This window comes from Phoenix dactylifera, chromosome 15, assembly GCF_051530095.1.
Source record: "Phoenix dactylifera cultivar Ajwa chromosome 15, Ajwa_hap1_PhDact_Kaust_v1.1, whole genome shotgun sequence".
NCBI lineage: Eukaryota > Viridiplantae > Streptophyta > Magnoliopsida > Arecales > Arecaceae > Phoenix > Phoenix dactylifera.
In genome coordinates, this window is record NC_143204.1 from 21,795,161 (window position 1) to 21,812,639 (window position 17,479).

At 37.2% G+C, this 17,479-nt stretch overlaps 2 protein-coding genes across 4 annotated transcripts; both read left to right on the forward strand.

Moving 5' to 3' along the window:
* The first annotated feature begins 1,338 nt into the window (after nucleotides 1-1,338).
* On the forward strand, nucleotides 1,339-13,766 carry LOC103716392 (glucomannan 4-beta-mannosyltransferase 1-like). 3 transcript variants are annotated; one of them, XM_088712023.1, is made up of 11 exons: nucleotides 1,339-1,668; nucleotides 1,765-2,135; nucleotides 2,217-2,315; nucleotides 4,102-4,354; nucleotides 5,726-5,836; nucleotides 6,781-6,917; nucleotides 8,142-8,255; nucleotides 8,355-8,554; nucleotides 8,676-8,870; nucleotides 9,600-9,720; nucleotides 13,291-13,766. In XM_088712023.1, the coding sequence occupies exons 1-11, from the start codon at nucleotides 1,638-1,640 to the stop codon at nucleotides 13,399-13,401; spliced, it is 1,743 nt and encodes a 580-aa protein (XP_088568149.1). In that variant the 5' UTR covers nucleotides 1,339-1,637; the 3' UTR covers nucleotides 13,402-13,766. The 3 variants fall into 3 exon arrangements, with proteins under 3 accessions (XP_088568149.1, XP_008802588.3, XP_088568151.1); XM_008804366.4 differs by lacking the exon at nucleotides 13,291-13,766 and having other exon boundaries at nucleotides 9,600-9,930; XM_088712025.2 differs by lacking the exons at nucleotides 9,600-9,720; nucleotides 13,291-13,766 and adding an exon at nucleotides 8,969-9,553.
* A 1,536-nt stretch (nucleotides 13,767-15,302) lies between these two features.
* Nucleotides 15,303-16,346, forward strand: LOC103716391 (uncharacterized). Its single transcript, XM_008804365.6, has one exon. It carries the CDS (start codon nucleotides 15,518-15,520, stop codon nucleotides 16,184-16,186), a length of 669 nt encoding a protein of 222 aa, XP_008802587.2. The 5' UTR covers nucleotides 15,303-15,517; the 3' UTR covers nucleotides 16,187-16,346.
* Nucleotides 16,347-17,479: the final 1,133 nt, after the last annotated feature.

Below are 17,479 nucleotides of genomic sequence, written 5' to 3' on the forward strand. Positions count from 1 at the left end.
AAATAGCTAATGAAATGAATACTTCCACAATCATCTGGTGACAAAATCTATTTGCTCATCTTTAACTCGGCCATTTGTGCTCGGTTTCTTCTCAGATGAATCCCATTGATTAACTTATTAATGTTCTCATTGGACTAAGAGATAAACAGATTGACTCTAAAAAGGGATTGAAGATACTAGTGTCACTTACAGTTGATGTGTCTCCTACCATGACAACACTTAAGAAGAAGAGGAAGAGGCACTGGTGTTACACCCAGTCAATAATGTGAACAAGCCTGAACCGGGTACAGAGTGGACAGTAGACCGAATTAATTATGTTGGTGAGAATTTATATGGGACTTGGCATATTCACTCCCCCTTTCAATTAGATCTATCTTTACATGGGTCCCCATTAAGATATCGCATGGCGTAAGTGCCGGAAATCCATGTGCGAAACCAAGGGCTCCACCAGCTCCTTATTCTTCTCATCTAATGAGTGGTGTTTGAGGGGCAGAAAAACATATGAAACCAAGGCTATATTTGGAAGAGCCGTTGGTAATACAACTTTTAAAATTAAAGCTTTTATAAAAGGCTATTTATTATTTGGTAACTACATTTCTAAAGTGCTGTAAAACTTTAATATGTGTTTGGTAAAAAAAATTGAGAAATCAATTTTAGTATGAAAAAATAGCCATAAAGAATATTACATAGTATTATACAACAGAGCATAATAAAATATAATATGTATTAATACATAAATATATAATATAATTATAATATAGTAATATGATATTGTATACTATAGCATAATAATTTAATATAACATATCAATGTATTATTATATAGTATAATATTATATTTATAGTATAATACAATAATAAAGATATAAAATAATATAATTATTAACGTAAATTAATTTTTCATGATATAATAAATTTTCTAACTAGATGATAAAATTGGTTAAACAATTATTAAAGGGATATTTTGTATAATTGTTATATTTTATTATAGATATTTCGGTAAAAAAATAGCTTTCCGACTAGATTTAAGATTGCTTTTTTGGAAAACCGTAAAAAATATTTTTACCTTTCTAAAAAAAAAATAAAATAGCTTTCCAAAATTTTTATTTAATATTTTTATTTTATTTAAAAATATTTTTAGAAGGCCTAAAGCTCTTTCAAACGGCTTATTACTAATACTACGTCAGAACGGGATAAGCTAGCGTCCTGCCCTGTCCTGTCTCGATATTTTGGGACAACAATGATGGCAGGGTGATAGAGTATCCAGCTGGACGTCCCGGGCGGTGAGTCCATGCCTTTAATATTTATCCGTGGCCACAAAACGCATGCAGGCCCCCCAGCTCTTGTTGAGGGGCCTTTTTTTCTTGGTTCTTTGCAACTGAGATTGAAAAGCGTTCAGGCTTGGGAGCCCCATTGGCCTTGTGTGCACTTAGATCTTTGTCCACTAGATGACGAATGATGGTTGCCTCTGAAGAGTGTCAGCCGTGCTCCGGTCCCAGCGAGCAAACAGAGCCACAAGGACCTCAGCCCCAAAGGTGCATTCCCTCTGGCCCTCAAAGATTAACATAAATAACACAAAAAGCAGGCAAGGGAGAGATGAAGTAGGTGGAACACCGGCAAGTCAAGCTCGTCGAAGGGATGGCGTCCCCTCCATTGCCATCAGCATCAGGTCCCCCCTGTTTTCGATATCTTTTCCTCCTTTTCCTCCTCCTCTCTCCCTTTAATTTCTTTTCCTCTTATGGTTTTCTCGCTGCATGATTTGTAGACGCCAATGCATATCATTCTCTTCTCCCTGCATGGGTTTCTCAAGCTCTCGGCTTGCTCGCCGCGCTGTGCTCTTCTTTGGAGACGTCGCCGGGCTTTTCCTGGCAGCAAGTTTTGGTAATATGGGCGCAGATAAGAGCTGGTGCGGTGGCGCCGGTGCTGAAGCTCGCCGAGGCGCTGTGCTTGATCATGTCGGCGATGCTGATCACGGAGAAGTTGTCGATGGGCGCCGCCAGCCTCTTCGCCAAAGTCTTCCGGTGGCGGCCGGAGAGGCGGTACAAGTGGGTGCCCATGGGTCGGGACGACTTGGAGATGGGCAGCGTGGCCTATCCCATGGTGCTTGTTCAAATTCCCATGTACAATGAGAGGCAGGTCAGCCAAGAATTTCTCTCTTCTTTCTTCCCCTTCTCTGCTCATTCTCTGTGCTGGGGAATTCGATGCATTGTTTTTCAGGTGTACAAGCTCTCCATTGGAGCAGTCTGCAGCCTCTCGTGGCCATCCGATCGAATCATAGTCCAGGTGCTCGATGATTCAACCGACTCCGAGATCAAGGTAATTGGTGATTTTTATGAACCCCAAGTAGTTAATTTCACTTCTGTTCTTTACTATGAGCTTTTTGGTATATGACAAACACTCACATGATATGTCAGTATTTGAATGCTGGATTTCTAAGGCGTGGGTGGAGATGTCCTTTTCCTGGGTCGAGCCCACCCACTTGACTGAATAAATTGAAGGGCATCTTTTACTAAAAGATGGTAGCATGTGGATAATGCTCTGCTTTCATGTTGCTAATTTCCTAGCACAATTTATGGCTTGACCAATGTGTCAGGGTTAAGGCTGTCAATGAGGTGGGTCTTCCCTTTATCTTGTCTGGATTGCCTTGCTTTAAGCTGGGCATTGGCCTCATGCAACAGGCGAAGGGATGCACCCATGATGATAATTGAGGCCTGTACATGATATACCAGCTTCAGATCCTTCTTTTTTGCTCAGTTACCTGCCCAGAATATGGATACAACATATATACTTGTATCCATATACTGTTACAACTGGCCTCCATCTGAAAGCGCAATATGAAACGCTTCGAAACTAACCTATCTATATTACTGTATAAGGATCATGGTCGAGTGCCTCCATATTTTCCAACTCCACTCATTGGGAAGTCATGCCTCTCTCTTTATCTTCCATGGTTTGCCCCTAGCTTATGATAAAGATACTCATGTTGTTACTAATGCACATACTTTATATCTCTCTCTCTTTTTGCAAGCCTAGACAACCTGTTGAAAAAGAGAAGAAAAGAAAAGAAAAGAACGCATCATCTTCGGAAAATTGCATCTTAGCTTATCATAAATATGCTCCTACTTTTTCATGAAAAAAATTTCTTTATTTTGTTGATGGCACGTAAGCTGACAAATCGAGCATGCCTGCCAGTTTCAAGGCGTGTGCTTGTGCATGTAATTTAGGAAAAAAGGAGAGCATCAGTCAACTTATAAGCTTATCATGATCAAGATAGATGCTAATCATCTAGTGTCTAATCTTTACTGTCCATGATTCAAAATCAAAATATCGCATGCACTAGCATGTATGCTAGTTAGGAATCTCATACAAAGAGTTGTTCGAGATATGTGGGCTAATTCTTGATGGTTAAAATCGATAAAACTTGATTCAAACCTCACCAGGGCTAAGTTAAACTTGCCCAAAGCAAATTCAAAGGTGACTTCATCTGTTTGAACAGTTTGGTTTTTTCCTTCTAGATCTTAAATATAGCAAGTAAGTCATGCTTTGGTTGCAAATAGTTTGAAGTTTCAAGTTCTCTATTGTGATATGGGTCTAGACCAGGGGTGCAATTCAACCAAGCTCGATTGGTTTGAAATTAACTTCAAGCTTGTTTTACTGGTTCAAACTTGATTTATTTAGCTTTTTATTCAAGATTTTTTCTAGCTGAGCTCCAGCCGAGCTCAAGCTGCTCACTTTGTTTGACAGCCTTCATCTACGCAAGCTCCAACCTAACCAAAACTGAATTCCTGCTCTCCTATGATTTATGACTCATAGTTTGCAATCTTGGATTCATATATGACTCACTTACTGGGTAAAGAAACATGAAAATTAATTGCTAGTCTTTCATGAAAATATTAGTTGTTAGTCTTTACTTAGTTTACTAATGTGATTTTCATGTGAAATCTAAGCAGCAGCAGCTTATATCTTATTAAATTATTTCGATCTCTCTCTCTCTCACACACACACACAAACACAAATTTTATAGTGTGGATTTTCCTCTGTTGGTACCTTTAGGAGTTTTGATAGCCGTTTAAATTTTTTGTGTTCTATTTTTGAACAACAGGACTTGGTGGAGCAAGAGTGCAAGAAATGGGAAAGCAAAGGAATTAACATTAAATATGAGATAAGGGACAATAGACATGGATATAAAGCAGGTGCTCTAAAGGAAGGGTTGACGCGCAGCTACGTACATCATTGTGATTATGTTGTAATTTTTGACGCAGATTTTCAACCTGAAGCTGATTTTTTGTTGCAAACTATTCCTTTTCTCATTCACAATCCACAAGTAGCTTTGGTACAAGTTCGATGGAAATTTGGTGAGGGAATAGTTATGCTCAACTTATTTTTTTCTCATTATTTATTGGAGTAACATTTTGAAAGCTTATAAAAGTAAATTGCCTTGTACTACAAGAAGATTTGATGAATTTTTAATTTTTGTCGAAACATTAAATTATATATACAAACAAAGTGCATTCAATGTTAAATGCAAACTTCGATATTGGATTAGTTTATCAACTTTCTGTTCAAACTTAGTCACTGTAACTACCCAGGACCTCACCCAAAATGGCTAGCCAGAAAGTATTATTTGAGTTTCTTAATCCTGTATAAGTACCCAAAATTTATCCAGTGAATAATCAATGTGGGACTAAACATACGCCAGCACAGGTCCTGACATACTTCTCCCGTTTAAGCTTTGACATCCTCGTCAGGCTAAGGATTCAAATCCATTTAAATCTAATTACAAACACTACGATCAGCTCGTAGTCAGCCCTATTGGATCCGTGTTGCAGTGTCCTCTAGTCCACATAGGTTATGGGTTGGGTCTGCTCTGATACCATTTGTAACAACATAAGATCTCACCCAAAATGGCTAGCCGGAACATATTATTTGAGTTTTTTGATCTTGTATAAGTATCCAAGATCTACCCACAGTCACAACAATGAATTATAACTTGTTATGTTACTTGTTTGACTAATAATAATTTCAAAATTGTTAATGTTAACAATAATAGGTAATATATTATATATCTATCTGACAATGCCTGTTGTAGAGTTATGCTGAAACTGTTGCTGAAGCCTTCCTGTTGGTGGTTCAAATTATTCAGTTTGCAAGGTATCAGTACAATGTCATTCGCTAGGGCTAGAAATGGCTTGTTCTTAACAATTTGGAAAACTTCTATATTTCTTTTCATCTATATTCTCTTGTCGTTTTCTATCTTCAATTTTTCTCTCAGTGCTGTCATTTCACATGTTTATAAGGTCTATGTAATGCATGCAGAATATTGTAGAAGAACAACTTTTCAATTGCTACATTTTTGTAAATAAGATATTGCCATCTATTTGACCTTATTTTTTTTTTTGAGGAAGGAGTAGGAGTAGGCACAAAGTGCCTAATAAGCATTCATTAAGATAATGAGTAACCTCATCGAGGAATACAGGGAAGAAAGTAAAGAACACATAGTTGTAGCTTTCTAGTTTAATGACCATTCACATAAAGTTGTAAGGAGTTGATTATTCAAATTTTCAAGGTGAAACTTTAAACTGAGCTCATACTCATCAGATAAGGCTTTCTGCTTAGAGTTACAGATGAATAAACTAAATATGTTTCATTTTTTCTGGAGTTCATTCTTTAAGATTCTACTGTTGCCGTTTTTTCTTTTTCTTGAGATGAGTTTTATGATTTTGTAGTGAATGCCAATGAATGTATGATGACAAGGATACAAGAGATGTCAATGGATTACCATTTTAAAGTTGAACAAGAATCTGGTTCAACCATGTACTCCTTCTTTGGTTTCAACGGTAAGCAATCATCTGTATTTTCTAAAATCTCTGATTTGAAATGTTTGTAATGTACTACTATATGTAGCAAAGGAGAATCTGTGGCATGCATCTCACATTTATACTGAAATAACAATTTTCCTCTATTTTCTTGTGATTATTGATTAAATTAGATCGATGATCTCAAACTGTGTGATAGAAAGAGAATAAATAAGCTTTAATTTATGAGTGGACAACTTAGTTTGATCTTTTTGGACATCTAATGGTTACCATTCTTGAAAAGTAGATTCGTCTAATGAAATTAGAGTACATTGTATTCTCCAAGTCCAATTCAGTCACTAAGAGTCTGACAATACATAAAATGAATAAAAATTTGAATCTTGATAACAACATCAGGAACATATGTCAATGCTTGCTGACTCAAAATTACCTCAACAACAGCATTAAAAATGACACCTATTCTAAAATTGCCTATAACGTATTTTTTTCATTGGGTGCAAGCATAATACTAACAGAAGATAAGAAAACTAAGATTTTGATGTATATGGGGCTATAAGAGATATTTAGCGGTCTAAAATGTAAAAGGAAAAAGCTCTACCCAATTAGTTAATTAACATGAGTGTAGGTTAAAGTTTTCAAATATCGACTGGTTTGAATGAAGAAGGTGAATTGAAAAATAATCAATCTCTAACATATGTAAAACTGATGTTTCTTTATAATTTTTCTTTTTTCTTTTTGAGAATAAATATGGGAGCACTGCCAAATTGGGTTTACCTAAATGAAACACCTGTTAATTTTCAAACCTAGAACCTTCTAACAATTGAAGGAGCGGTCAACTGCTGAATATAGCCAATTTGCAATATTTCATTTATTAGATGGAAACTAAATAAACAAATTCAAAATGGAGGATTTTCATGGTCAGGAAACACTATCTATGCTCTCCATTTTTTGTTTTTGGATAAAAGGAACTGCTGGTGTTTGGAGAATATCAGCTCTTGAAGAAGCTGGAGGATGGAAAGATCGAACAACAGTGGAGGATATGGACTTAGCAGTTCGAGCAACTCTTTGTGGTTGGAAATTCATTTTTGCAGGCAACATCAAGGTATTGATTTCATTGTTGTGCATATGGATGCTTGATCTTTTTCAGAATTCAGCAGACCATGATGCTATGTGATTTGAAATATAAATTACTCTGAAAAGCTGGTCAATCTTGACAGAACAATTGATTAAATTTATCGTATATATTATTTTGGACAGTCTTTGATATTAATCCACAAAGATCTGGAGTAAAAGTATTTCATGTTTAGAGGAAACAGAAGGATTTGTATGGAATGTCACTCTTTGCATAAAATTTCAACCACTTCCGAAATATCTATTTATTTCAGTTGTCTTCCTACTTATTATTATTTTTTAACAGTAAGCATGTATTATATCTTGGTTCTATTCCCCTAAACATATCTGTCCGGTGAAATGAAATAATCAGCAGAACAGGCTGACCACAATTAGGTGAAGGTCTGGCAGCCTCCACTTGATCATTTATCATGCAACATTTTTATGAGCTTTTGGTATTATATTTGTTCCTTTTGTATTAGCATCATAACCTCAATCAGAATTCCACTGCATTTTCTCGGCTGATTGGATATCATAAAATTTCTTACTTACAAGCATAGTTATTCTTGAACATTCTTGTGTAAAGTTTGGCTATAGTTACATGGGCACCAACAGCACTTAGCTTGTGGGGAGAGGTTCTCAGTTCAATCTTGGATGATGACAATAGTTACATGGGCCCAATTGTTGTAATCTTGCTTGCATGTACTTTGTTTTAGATGATGCCTTTAAGAAGTTTATCTTCAGTTTGATCAATATATATATATATATATATTATATTTCAGTATGCTAGTATGAGTCCAGCGTCTGAAAACTGCTCTAACAATGGCAAATATAATTATGAAAACATCTTTTGATTCCACATACAACATATTTGTGAGGATAAAATAGTTCAAGCATTATGAACCAGTGTAAATTCGTGCAAACATGAATGATTTGTTCAGTACCAATCTAGATATTCTTGAGTGATTTCTTTGGAAGTATAATCCTTCATATTAAGATACTAGCACAAAGCAATGAAAAAATTGATGTCTGTCATCCTATGACAGATTCCAGTTAGGGACCATGACAAACAATTATCTGTGATGCATGAAAATAATACCTTGATATTGCCTCAAAAAGAATAAAAGAGAATAATGCCTTAATAAATTGAAAATTGCTGAATTGAGTTTCCATCTATCTCCTTTTAAATGTAATCCTTAGAAAAAAAATATTTCAGGTTAAAAGTGAATTGCCTAGTACATTCAAGGCTTATCGTAATCAACAATATCGATGGGCTTGTGGTCCATCTAATTTATTTAGAAAGACTGCAGGAGAGATACGAAGGACAAAGGTTAGTATTTGTAATCTTTAACTCTGTGCGCGCTCATGTTCGTGCGATTAGTTCTAAAATATTGTCTCTTTTTTTCGTTCTTTTTTCAAAATGTTGCAGAAAATATCACTATGGAGGAAAATACATTTGATGTATAGCTTTTTTATTGTTCGAAGGATTATATCCCATATTGTTACCTTCACATTTTACTGTGTGGTCATACCAACATCAGTTTTTATTCCGGAGGTCAAAATATCATCGTGGGGAGTGGTTTACATCCCCACAACAATTACTCTTCTGAACTCAGTCGGAACTCCAAGGTCTGTGACTACATCAATACCTCGAATTAACTTATATCAAAATGTTAAAGAACTCTGGAGAAAATTTGCTACTGCCCAATATTCTATTTTCTTCTTTACAGTTTTGTCTCTTTGGTTGCAGCTCATTCCATCTATTACCCTTCTGGATCTTCTTTGAGAATGTTATGTCCATGCATCGAACGAAAGCTGTTCTGACTGGTCTACTGGACATAGGAAAAGTAAATGAATGGGTTGTGACTCAGAAACTAGGAAATGCTGTAAAGGCAAGTAACGGCAAAGAACTTGGCCAAAAATCTGGAACGACGACATCCAAAAGGTAGTTCTGGTACCCTTGCATTGACATTCAGATTTAATTATATCTATATATTAGTTAATGAAAATATTTATTTATTTATTTATTTATATCTATTACAGATTGACTTGTAGGGCTAGAATTGGGCCGGGCTTGGTCTGGTTTCTATGCAGCCTGAGCCTGGCCCAAATTTTTTTTTGTGGCTTTGGGTTGGGTTGAGATCCGATTTTTTTTTTTCCAAAAACTTTAGATCAAGCCTGAACTCAGGTTCAGCCTGAAGCCCAATTGAGCCGCAAGCCCGATTGAGCCGCCCCGAAGGAGGAAGGGGAGAGATTGAGTAGGAGAGAGGAGTGGGGAGAGAGTGGAGAGGAGAGAGAAAGAGATCGGGTGGGAGGGAGAGGAGAGAGATCCTAGGCCGGGCCAACCATAGATGGAACCCGGCCCATAATCCCTCTGGGATCTATTTTTGGAGCCTATGGCCCGACCCGAAGCCGGACCGGCAAAATAGGCCTCATACTGGCCCGGCCCACTTCTAGCTCTATTTACATGTGCATACCTATGTAATTAAGTGATGTAACTAATGGCTCAACAAATTCCAAGGATTTTCTATACTCGCTTTAAAAACAATGATACGATTTAAACATTCCAAGGTTATTAGATAAATATATTAATCCATATTTTGCTATTGAGCTTAATTTGTTGGCTCTTTATATGATCGAACATGAGTTATATTTAGCAATTGCTTTTTATCAGGATTCTTCTCCCAGAGCTTGGAATGGCAGTATACCTTTTCATATGTGCATGCTATGACTTTGCCTATGGGAAGGACAACTACTTCTTTTACATCTATCCACAATCCATCACATTCTTCATTGTGAGTATCGGTTATGTTGGGACTTTTATGCCCAGCTAACAAACAATGAAATAAAATGTTCATCACAATAATTGTCCAAATGTTACCATTTTTGCCTTTTGTTTTCAGCAAGCAACTTTTAATACTTTTTCCTGAGAAAAATGAATGTATAATACCACCATTTGAACCTCTGCTGAATCTTAACCATGAAGAAAACGAATTCTTTTCACATCTTCTTAATTGACAAGGTGGCAGGATTATCTTGTTCATTTGTTTATATTTGTTGTGGTTTAAAATTAAAACTTACAATCGGTTATTTATTTGACCTAACAGGACAAATGCATGCTTAAGACTAGTGAAATGTATGCACTTCTTTTCTGCTTCCAAGCATCTGCGTGCGACTCTCTGATGAACGGAAATGCAAATATTTTTTCATTTTTTCATATTCTCAAGCACAATAAATAAATACATAATCGATAAATAAATAATTAAATAAATAAAGGATGCTTTCATTTTTAAGTATAATAGATTTTGTGATTGCCAAACTGCTAGCTAGAGCTAGTAGAGATCTCTCCTTCTCTTTAGCTGCTTTGAGAACAAATAGTGCACATGATCGACAAAATACGTTATATAGAGTTACTACTCTTTGCTTCCTCTACTTTGGAGACCTCTCATACTATTCCAATCATTCAGCTCTTTTACATGGTTCATTTAGATTGGAAAAGCATAGGATTTAGGATGGGGCACCTATTAACATCAAGATTTAGGACAAGCATACGGACCTCTCGTACTGCTCTTTGCTTGCTTCTCCTACACAGATTATGAAGAAAAAAAAAATAGTCACATCAATAAACATATTTTGGATCCATATCAAGAAACGTCATTAGCTGGGTTGGGTTATTTGTGTGTCCAATGCGAACCAGATCTGCCAAGAAACGAGATGAAGAAACTAGACCCGGGCTCGGATTTGGGCTCTAAAACCCATCTGTAGCCGAAAGCACATGAAGCTCAAAATGCTCCAGAATCTTTTCGATTGCTCGTTCGAGAACTACGATCTTTGGCTCTAGAACTGAATCATTTCCTTGTATCTGAGAAGAACTTCCAGATTAATAGGAAGGAAGCTATGCAGGCTGGTTCAGGACTTATTGGGTCACTATTGGGCCTTGTCATATTGGGCCAGGCCTGATTCGGGTCAGCTCATTAATCTTGTAATCCATTTGAGTTTGATTTGGTCAGGTTCGATTTGGTGGAATCTATATGCCTGCCTGAATTTGAACCCAAAACTCGGTCCTGCTTCAAACCAAAGACTTGAAGCAGCTCAATTGGGTCGGACCGAACTTAGTCCCACGTCAAAATGCAATTTGCTTGAAAATTCTTAGACCTCAGGTTTTTGGTTTTGGGTGGCTAAGAGATCAGGTCTGATAGAGTATTCTTCAGAAACCTTTAGAAAAGGTTTGACAGAGTATATACAATGCCAAAGTTCTAACTCTAAACCATGTCTCGCCGCTCGCTATGCATAAAATGTCACACTACACTCTCATCTGCGTGATAATATTTCATTGCCATTCCCAATACAATGTTGAATTGGTGGTGTTCTAAGATGTATAGTTGGCTGATGAAAAACCAATCTACATCCATCAAACCCATGCATTAGTATTTGGAATTTTCTACAACTTTGTGTTGTGGAAGAATGAATATCCGCAGCTGAAAAGATATAATCATGTATGTTGCTAGTTGCTTCAAATAAGTTATTAACCGGCATCCATCTTTGCAGCACGTTATACATTGACCTTAGTTCATGTATCTAGGGCTTAAACCCTAGAGCAAAGTAGTGACAGTTTTTTTTTTGTGTGTGTGTGTGTTTGTGTGAAGTAGATGAAGGAAAACCTTTCCCCTACGTTATTTATATATAAAAAAATAAGGAACAGCAGATCTAGAAGGAAGATAAGTAGATGAGTGGAAGCAAGGAGTTATCCTTAAATTTCAATATGGCTCGATCTTCATGATTCGAGTATCATGGCCCGTCATCCGTTTGTCAGAACAGAGATTGGACCATAACCGAAAATTTGATAAGGCCTTTTTCTTTTGGTAAAAAAAAATAAATGATAAGGACTTTGAAAGCACCAAGACGATAGGTATCTTTTTCTTCAGAAACAATCATGAGTTCCTTTCCTAACCATCCCTACCAAGTACCAACAAATTATCATCAAAGTAGTCACAGTTGCCACAATAAATGAAGTGCTGATAGCGCTATGTCAGAGTCGTGACTAATAAGAGAAATGCCATGTAGGGTTATTAGTTTAAACAGATTTTCCTTCTAATAGCTTAAAGCTTTTAGACTATGAGTTTGTAAAAAATAGTATCGAAATCAGGTCCAATATACGCCGCAGGCTTTAGCCATACGGGCCTTTTAATTGGAGATACCAGGATTGAAGAGAACCTAGGGTGTGGGTGCACTCTCTTCTTGAATAGAAGATAGCCGTGATGAGGGCATCAGAAGTTTGGATGTACAAGATTGTCAACGACACGTTGTGGAGAGCAGCGATTTAAAACTCGATTTTCTTTATTAGGATGTTTTTTTAAAAATTTCTTTTGGGGTAAAACTTGAATTTGATCCATTAGTTTAAATGATTAAGCTATTCTGGCTGTGGTGGTTGATGCATTGTTTCATGTTTGCAACTGCTTCGAGAAAGATGCAAAAATACCATTAATCTCCAACAAAGCTCAATAGTGCATGGAGCTAATCAATTCGTTGAACTATTATTACAAGCTAGAGTGTAAGTTTGGGACCAATTTTTCTGGATAAATATTTTTCAGACAATATATAGATAGAAAACAATTTATTCATTTTTTTATGCATTACAAAGTGGCTTCGGATTTTATTATCTCCATTCTTTTGCATTATTACTTTTTCAAATAAGTTGCTAAAATTAATCCATATTTTTTATAATATTTTTTGTTTTATATATTATATATTTATAAAAAAATAATTTATTTATTTAGAAAAAGACAAACTTTTCTATGGTACCCATCAAAGAATGGGCCCTAAAAAAACATAGGATGAATGTTACATGTACTCAATAGTGGAGAAATCTGGTCGCTGAGTATCAAATGGTTGCCATTGAACTTGATGTGTTTGTTAATATCTATGTGAGAGATTATTTGTTGTGTTTGTACTCTGATGGCAACATTTTGATTTTCCCTTCATAATGTCGTGCATCATAACTTACTCCATTTTTTTAATTTTTTTTTGTTTTTTAAAAAAAAGTTAAATCAATTAAATGGCAGGTCAGTTTGAGCTGCATTCAACTGCAGAATAAATTAAGAGGATAATAAAACTTATCCGGGCACTACTAAAAGAATAGGATTTATTCCGAGTTTTTTTTATATATTTGATTGGATGTATATTTAAACAAATAAAGTGTATTTAATATGTATCAAATTTCATGATTTCATCACAAAAATCAGATTATAGTAATAAAAAAAAAATTGAAGCGAATATTTTTTTCCTTTTAATCATATAAATTTATTCTACTAACATGATGCAATAGGATTATATCTTTTTCATAGTATAAGTCTAGTCTTTTCCAGGCAACATATCCAAGGGTAGTCTTTAGTCTCCATCGAGTTCTAGTGATACAACAACTGCAGAGAGAAGACAGCCACTATTCCTTGTTGAAGATGATATCACTGCATACGTGAGTTGGTATCGTGGCAACCTCAGTAGCTGGCCAGCCTGATAAGCCAAAACTCACAGACAAACTCGTCCGCCCACAGTTCTAAATTCCGAATAAACATGGAAGGAAGGAGACGAAGAGGACGAAGCGGGAGCAGTTTACAAGTATTGAGTCACCAAATGTATGATTGAGATGGTTATGTGGATTGTGGACTTCAGCTACAACGTCAATATAGCGTGGGTTGCAGTTTTCAGCCTCCCATTTCCATAAATTTTTTTTTTAAAAAAAAAAAAACTGGGGACGAGAATGCAATTTGGACTGCATGGACTTAACCTAACTTAACACGTAAGTTGGATTAGTTGATTTGGTTTATATATATATATTTTTTCATGCGGATTGAAATTGGGTTTCTAAATATTATATTTGTTTTAAAATTGGGTTGGATTTGGAGTGAAGGATCAGAGCCTCAAACAACTTGAGTTGGTACTAACCCACCTTCCTGTTGAGGAATTTGTCCCGCATCTACTTTAGATCGAGACGATTCTTAGAAGCAAGCTAAGGTAGCTCCCCCTAACCTCATCCAATCTAATAGCATTCAAGTTTATTAGAAATTACATCTTGGGTACTTGCTTTGCTTTTATTATCTATTGATATGAAATTTGAGAAGAATGGCATGCTTGCCTTATCAAACATACAAAAAAGTGGGGAAAAATGTCTTGGATAAAATTTGAGATTTGGGTTAGAATTAGATATTAGCATGTAGGGTCTTGGTCAGGTTGGCCACATCCATACCTAAACTTGAAAGACTTTTGTTATATCCAAGCCTGAGGTCAAATATAATAAAAACTCTAATATTGAGTTATGATGCCCCCACATGCTATCTTCAATTTTTTGGATTTCTAATAGACTTATTTATCTGGGATAAATTGACTTTTGATTTTTTTTTTTGATACAAAATGATCTCCACAGGACTCAAATCCATAACATTGCATTTATCAAACCAAGCCTTAACTATTTCACCATGCAACAATCCCTACTATCACAAAATTGTGAAGTGAGAAAGATAGCAATAATACAAAAATACAAAAATATTATATATAGGACTGCATTTATTCAGCAAAAATATGTATTTATGTATTTATATATTTACTTTTGGTAGAATGTACATACATATATGTGCATATTAAGACGGGTTTTCAAGTTTCCGGGTATGGAAGTACTTATACTCAAAGCTAGTTGAACAAAATTTCAGGTCTAATTTTACAATCAAAATCCTATATTTTGGGTCGATTATGAATCAGATTAAGATTCTATATAACACCCCTAATTAGATTTTCTCTTGAGCAAGCAGTATTAGATATTTTTAAAATAGGAGTTTGATATGCATTAATTCCAAAGGTGGGAAGGCGGAAAAAAAAAAAAAAAACCAAAAACCCACAAGGGTGCGGTATCATCACCGACAGTGCTCCTTACCTAAAGGAAAGCGACACAGGCAAACTATTGGCCACGTCCACCTCACGCCAATCCCAGCCAGGCAACAGATAAATATCTCCTCCGCCCGCAGAAAACGTCGCATGCCGGGATAACTGTTGCTGTCTCTTTTTTTATTTATTCATGCACTACAACTAAACTAAGACATATATATGCCAAGACCAGATTTAATACAATTAAACTAAAATATATTCCAGAGCTTCGAAGATAACACTAGAAGATTCGTCGGATCTAACGCCACTCTTAGGTCGGTATGCATAGATTACATAAAATAATATATAAAATAGCAATAATATCATACGGATAATATTTTTTTGATTTTTATATATTTTATTTGCTAATTTATAAAGATATATTTTTACTAAATTGATTTAATAAAGTTGATTTTATCAAAAAAATATAATAAAATAAGAATAGTTATATTACCATATGTAGCATAAACTTAGGCTTGGGATGGGCGGTTAAAAAACTTCTACAATTGTACCAAAAAAAAAAGAAAAAAAAGCTTCCACAACAATCCAATGAGTTCCATCGTCGCCTCCTTTAAAACCGCGAAGCCTCCCTCGTCCCTGACCATTCCAATTTCTATACCACTCTAATCTTAATTCCGAAATATCTACCCCTCTCTTATCTCTCTTTGTCGAAGTGAGATGGCGGCGGAGTCGGAGAGCGAGGTGGGGAACGCGGAGCAGCGGGTGAGGGAGGCGGAGGCGGAGGCGGCGGGGGGCGGGGGGAGGCCGAGATTCCACCCGATCGTCGTCGGCGTGATGCGCCCGCCGCCGCCCCGGGACCGGGGGCCGGCGCCGCCGGAGGGGGCGGCGGACCGGATCGTGCTGGTGAACCCGCTGACGCAGGGGATGGTGGTGCTCCAGGGGAACCCGGAGCTGGTGGCGGAGCTCCTCTCTGGGAGGGAGGACGGCGGCTCGCCGCCGGCGTCGAGGGCGTCGATCGAGGCGATGAAGACGGTGGAGGTCGGGCAGGAGGAGGAGGAGTGCCCGGTGTGCCTGGACGAGCTCGCGGGAGCTGAGGCGGTGGTGGTGAAGGAGATGCCGTGCCGGCATAGGTTTCATGGGCTGTGCATCGAGAAGTGGCTGGGGATGCACGGGTCGTGCCCCGTGTGCCGGTTCCGGATGCCGGCGGAGGAGGAGGGAGGCTCGAAGAAAGGCGGCGGCGGCGGCGGCGGCGGAGAAGAGGGGGAGGCGAACGGAGACAGGAGGAGGAGGAGGGAGGTATGGGTTACGATCAGTTTCAGGCGTGGGGAGAGCAGAGATCGGCATCAGGTCGAAGCGGGCGATGCTGTTGATATGGAGGCAGATTGATGGAGTCTGAGTTTTGCCCTTTTCTTTTCTTTTCTTTTCTTTTTCTTTATTTTAGATTTTTTTGTAAAGGGGTTTTTCTCCTTTTGTTCGTGGAGACAGATGATGATAATGATGATATATGAAGCAAGCGAGGATGGTTAGCATATACTTTTATCTTTCATATTTATGGTCGAGAGAAGTAGATAAATCAAAACAGATATAATTATCATTTAAAGTAATTGGTGATCATAATAACCACTAGTGAATCATGGGACGATAATGAAATGCAATTGAATCCAATCCTAGACCAGTTCATTCAATCCTAGAAAAAGGGATTGCGGTTTAACCTAACATTCCTTCAGCGAACGTTTATCGATTCATATATATTTGCATATTTGATGATTGGCATGCTAATATCAATGGATATGAACTCCAAGAGTTTTAATCCTTGATAATTTACGGTCGAACTTGGTATCTCATTTGATGATCACAGCCATGCGTTGTTCGCCGATTGCATGGAGCCTGTGCATTATATGGTTTTAAATTCCAATTGCTATAAACATCTTTGGCCACTTATTAAGCATGGTGTCATTCTACATTTCTTTGATGGTGGTCACATGCCTTCATGAAATCCACTCTAATTGTGCTTCTTCCAAAGGTTTGCCAACCCCACCAAGCCTTCTATGCTCCGCGTTGCATGAACTTATTGCCAAAATTCTAGCAAACAGATTAGACCAGTTTTACCTAATCTTATTTGAGTGGAGAAAGCGGGTTCTGTCTCCAATGGGTCTATGGCTTTCAATTGGCAGTAGGCAAGGGCTCAATTATTTCTCTTCTTAATCATCCTCGGCTTTCCGCAATTCTTTTAGACTAGACGCCATACACCTTCAACTCCTTGGAACATTGCAAGATGATTTCAAGGTTGCAGACCTTTTGACTCCCTCAAGAGCCTGAATCTTGTCTTTGTTGCATCAATTTTTCTGCTGATATGATGCATATGATCATTTCTATCTCCACCTCCCATTCTAATCGGTCTTATAGGCTTTGTTGCGGCTCCTCTCACCATTCTTCTTTCATGGTTATGGACATTTATCATTCGTTATCACCTGCAGCATCAGTTGGTTTGGATTCTACTTGGTGTTGGGATGCCAAATTAAATCCTAAAACTGCAGTTGTTCTTAAAAGTTGCTATGGAACAGATTACTTGTAGCCACTTGGTTTTTCAAGCAGTGAATGTGTGTTTGGATTACTGTAGGTGTATTGCCCAACATAAGGAAATTAGCCATGCTATTCTATTCTGCACCCATCGGTGGA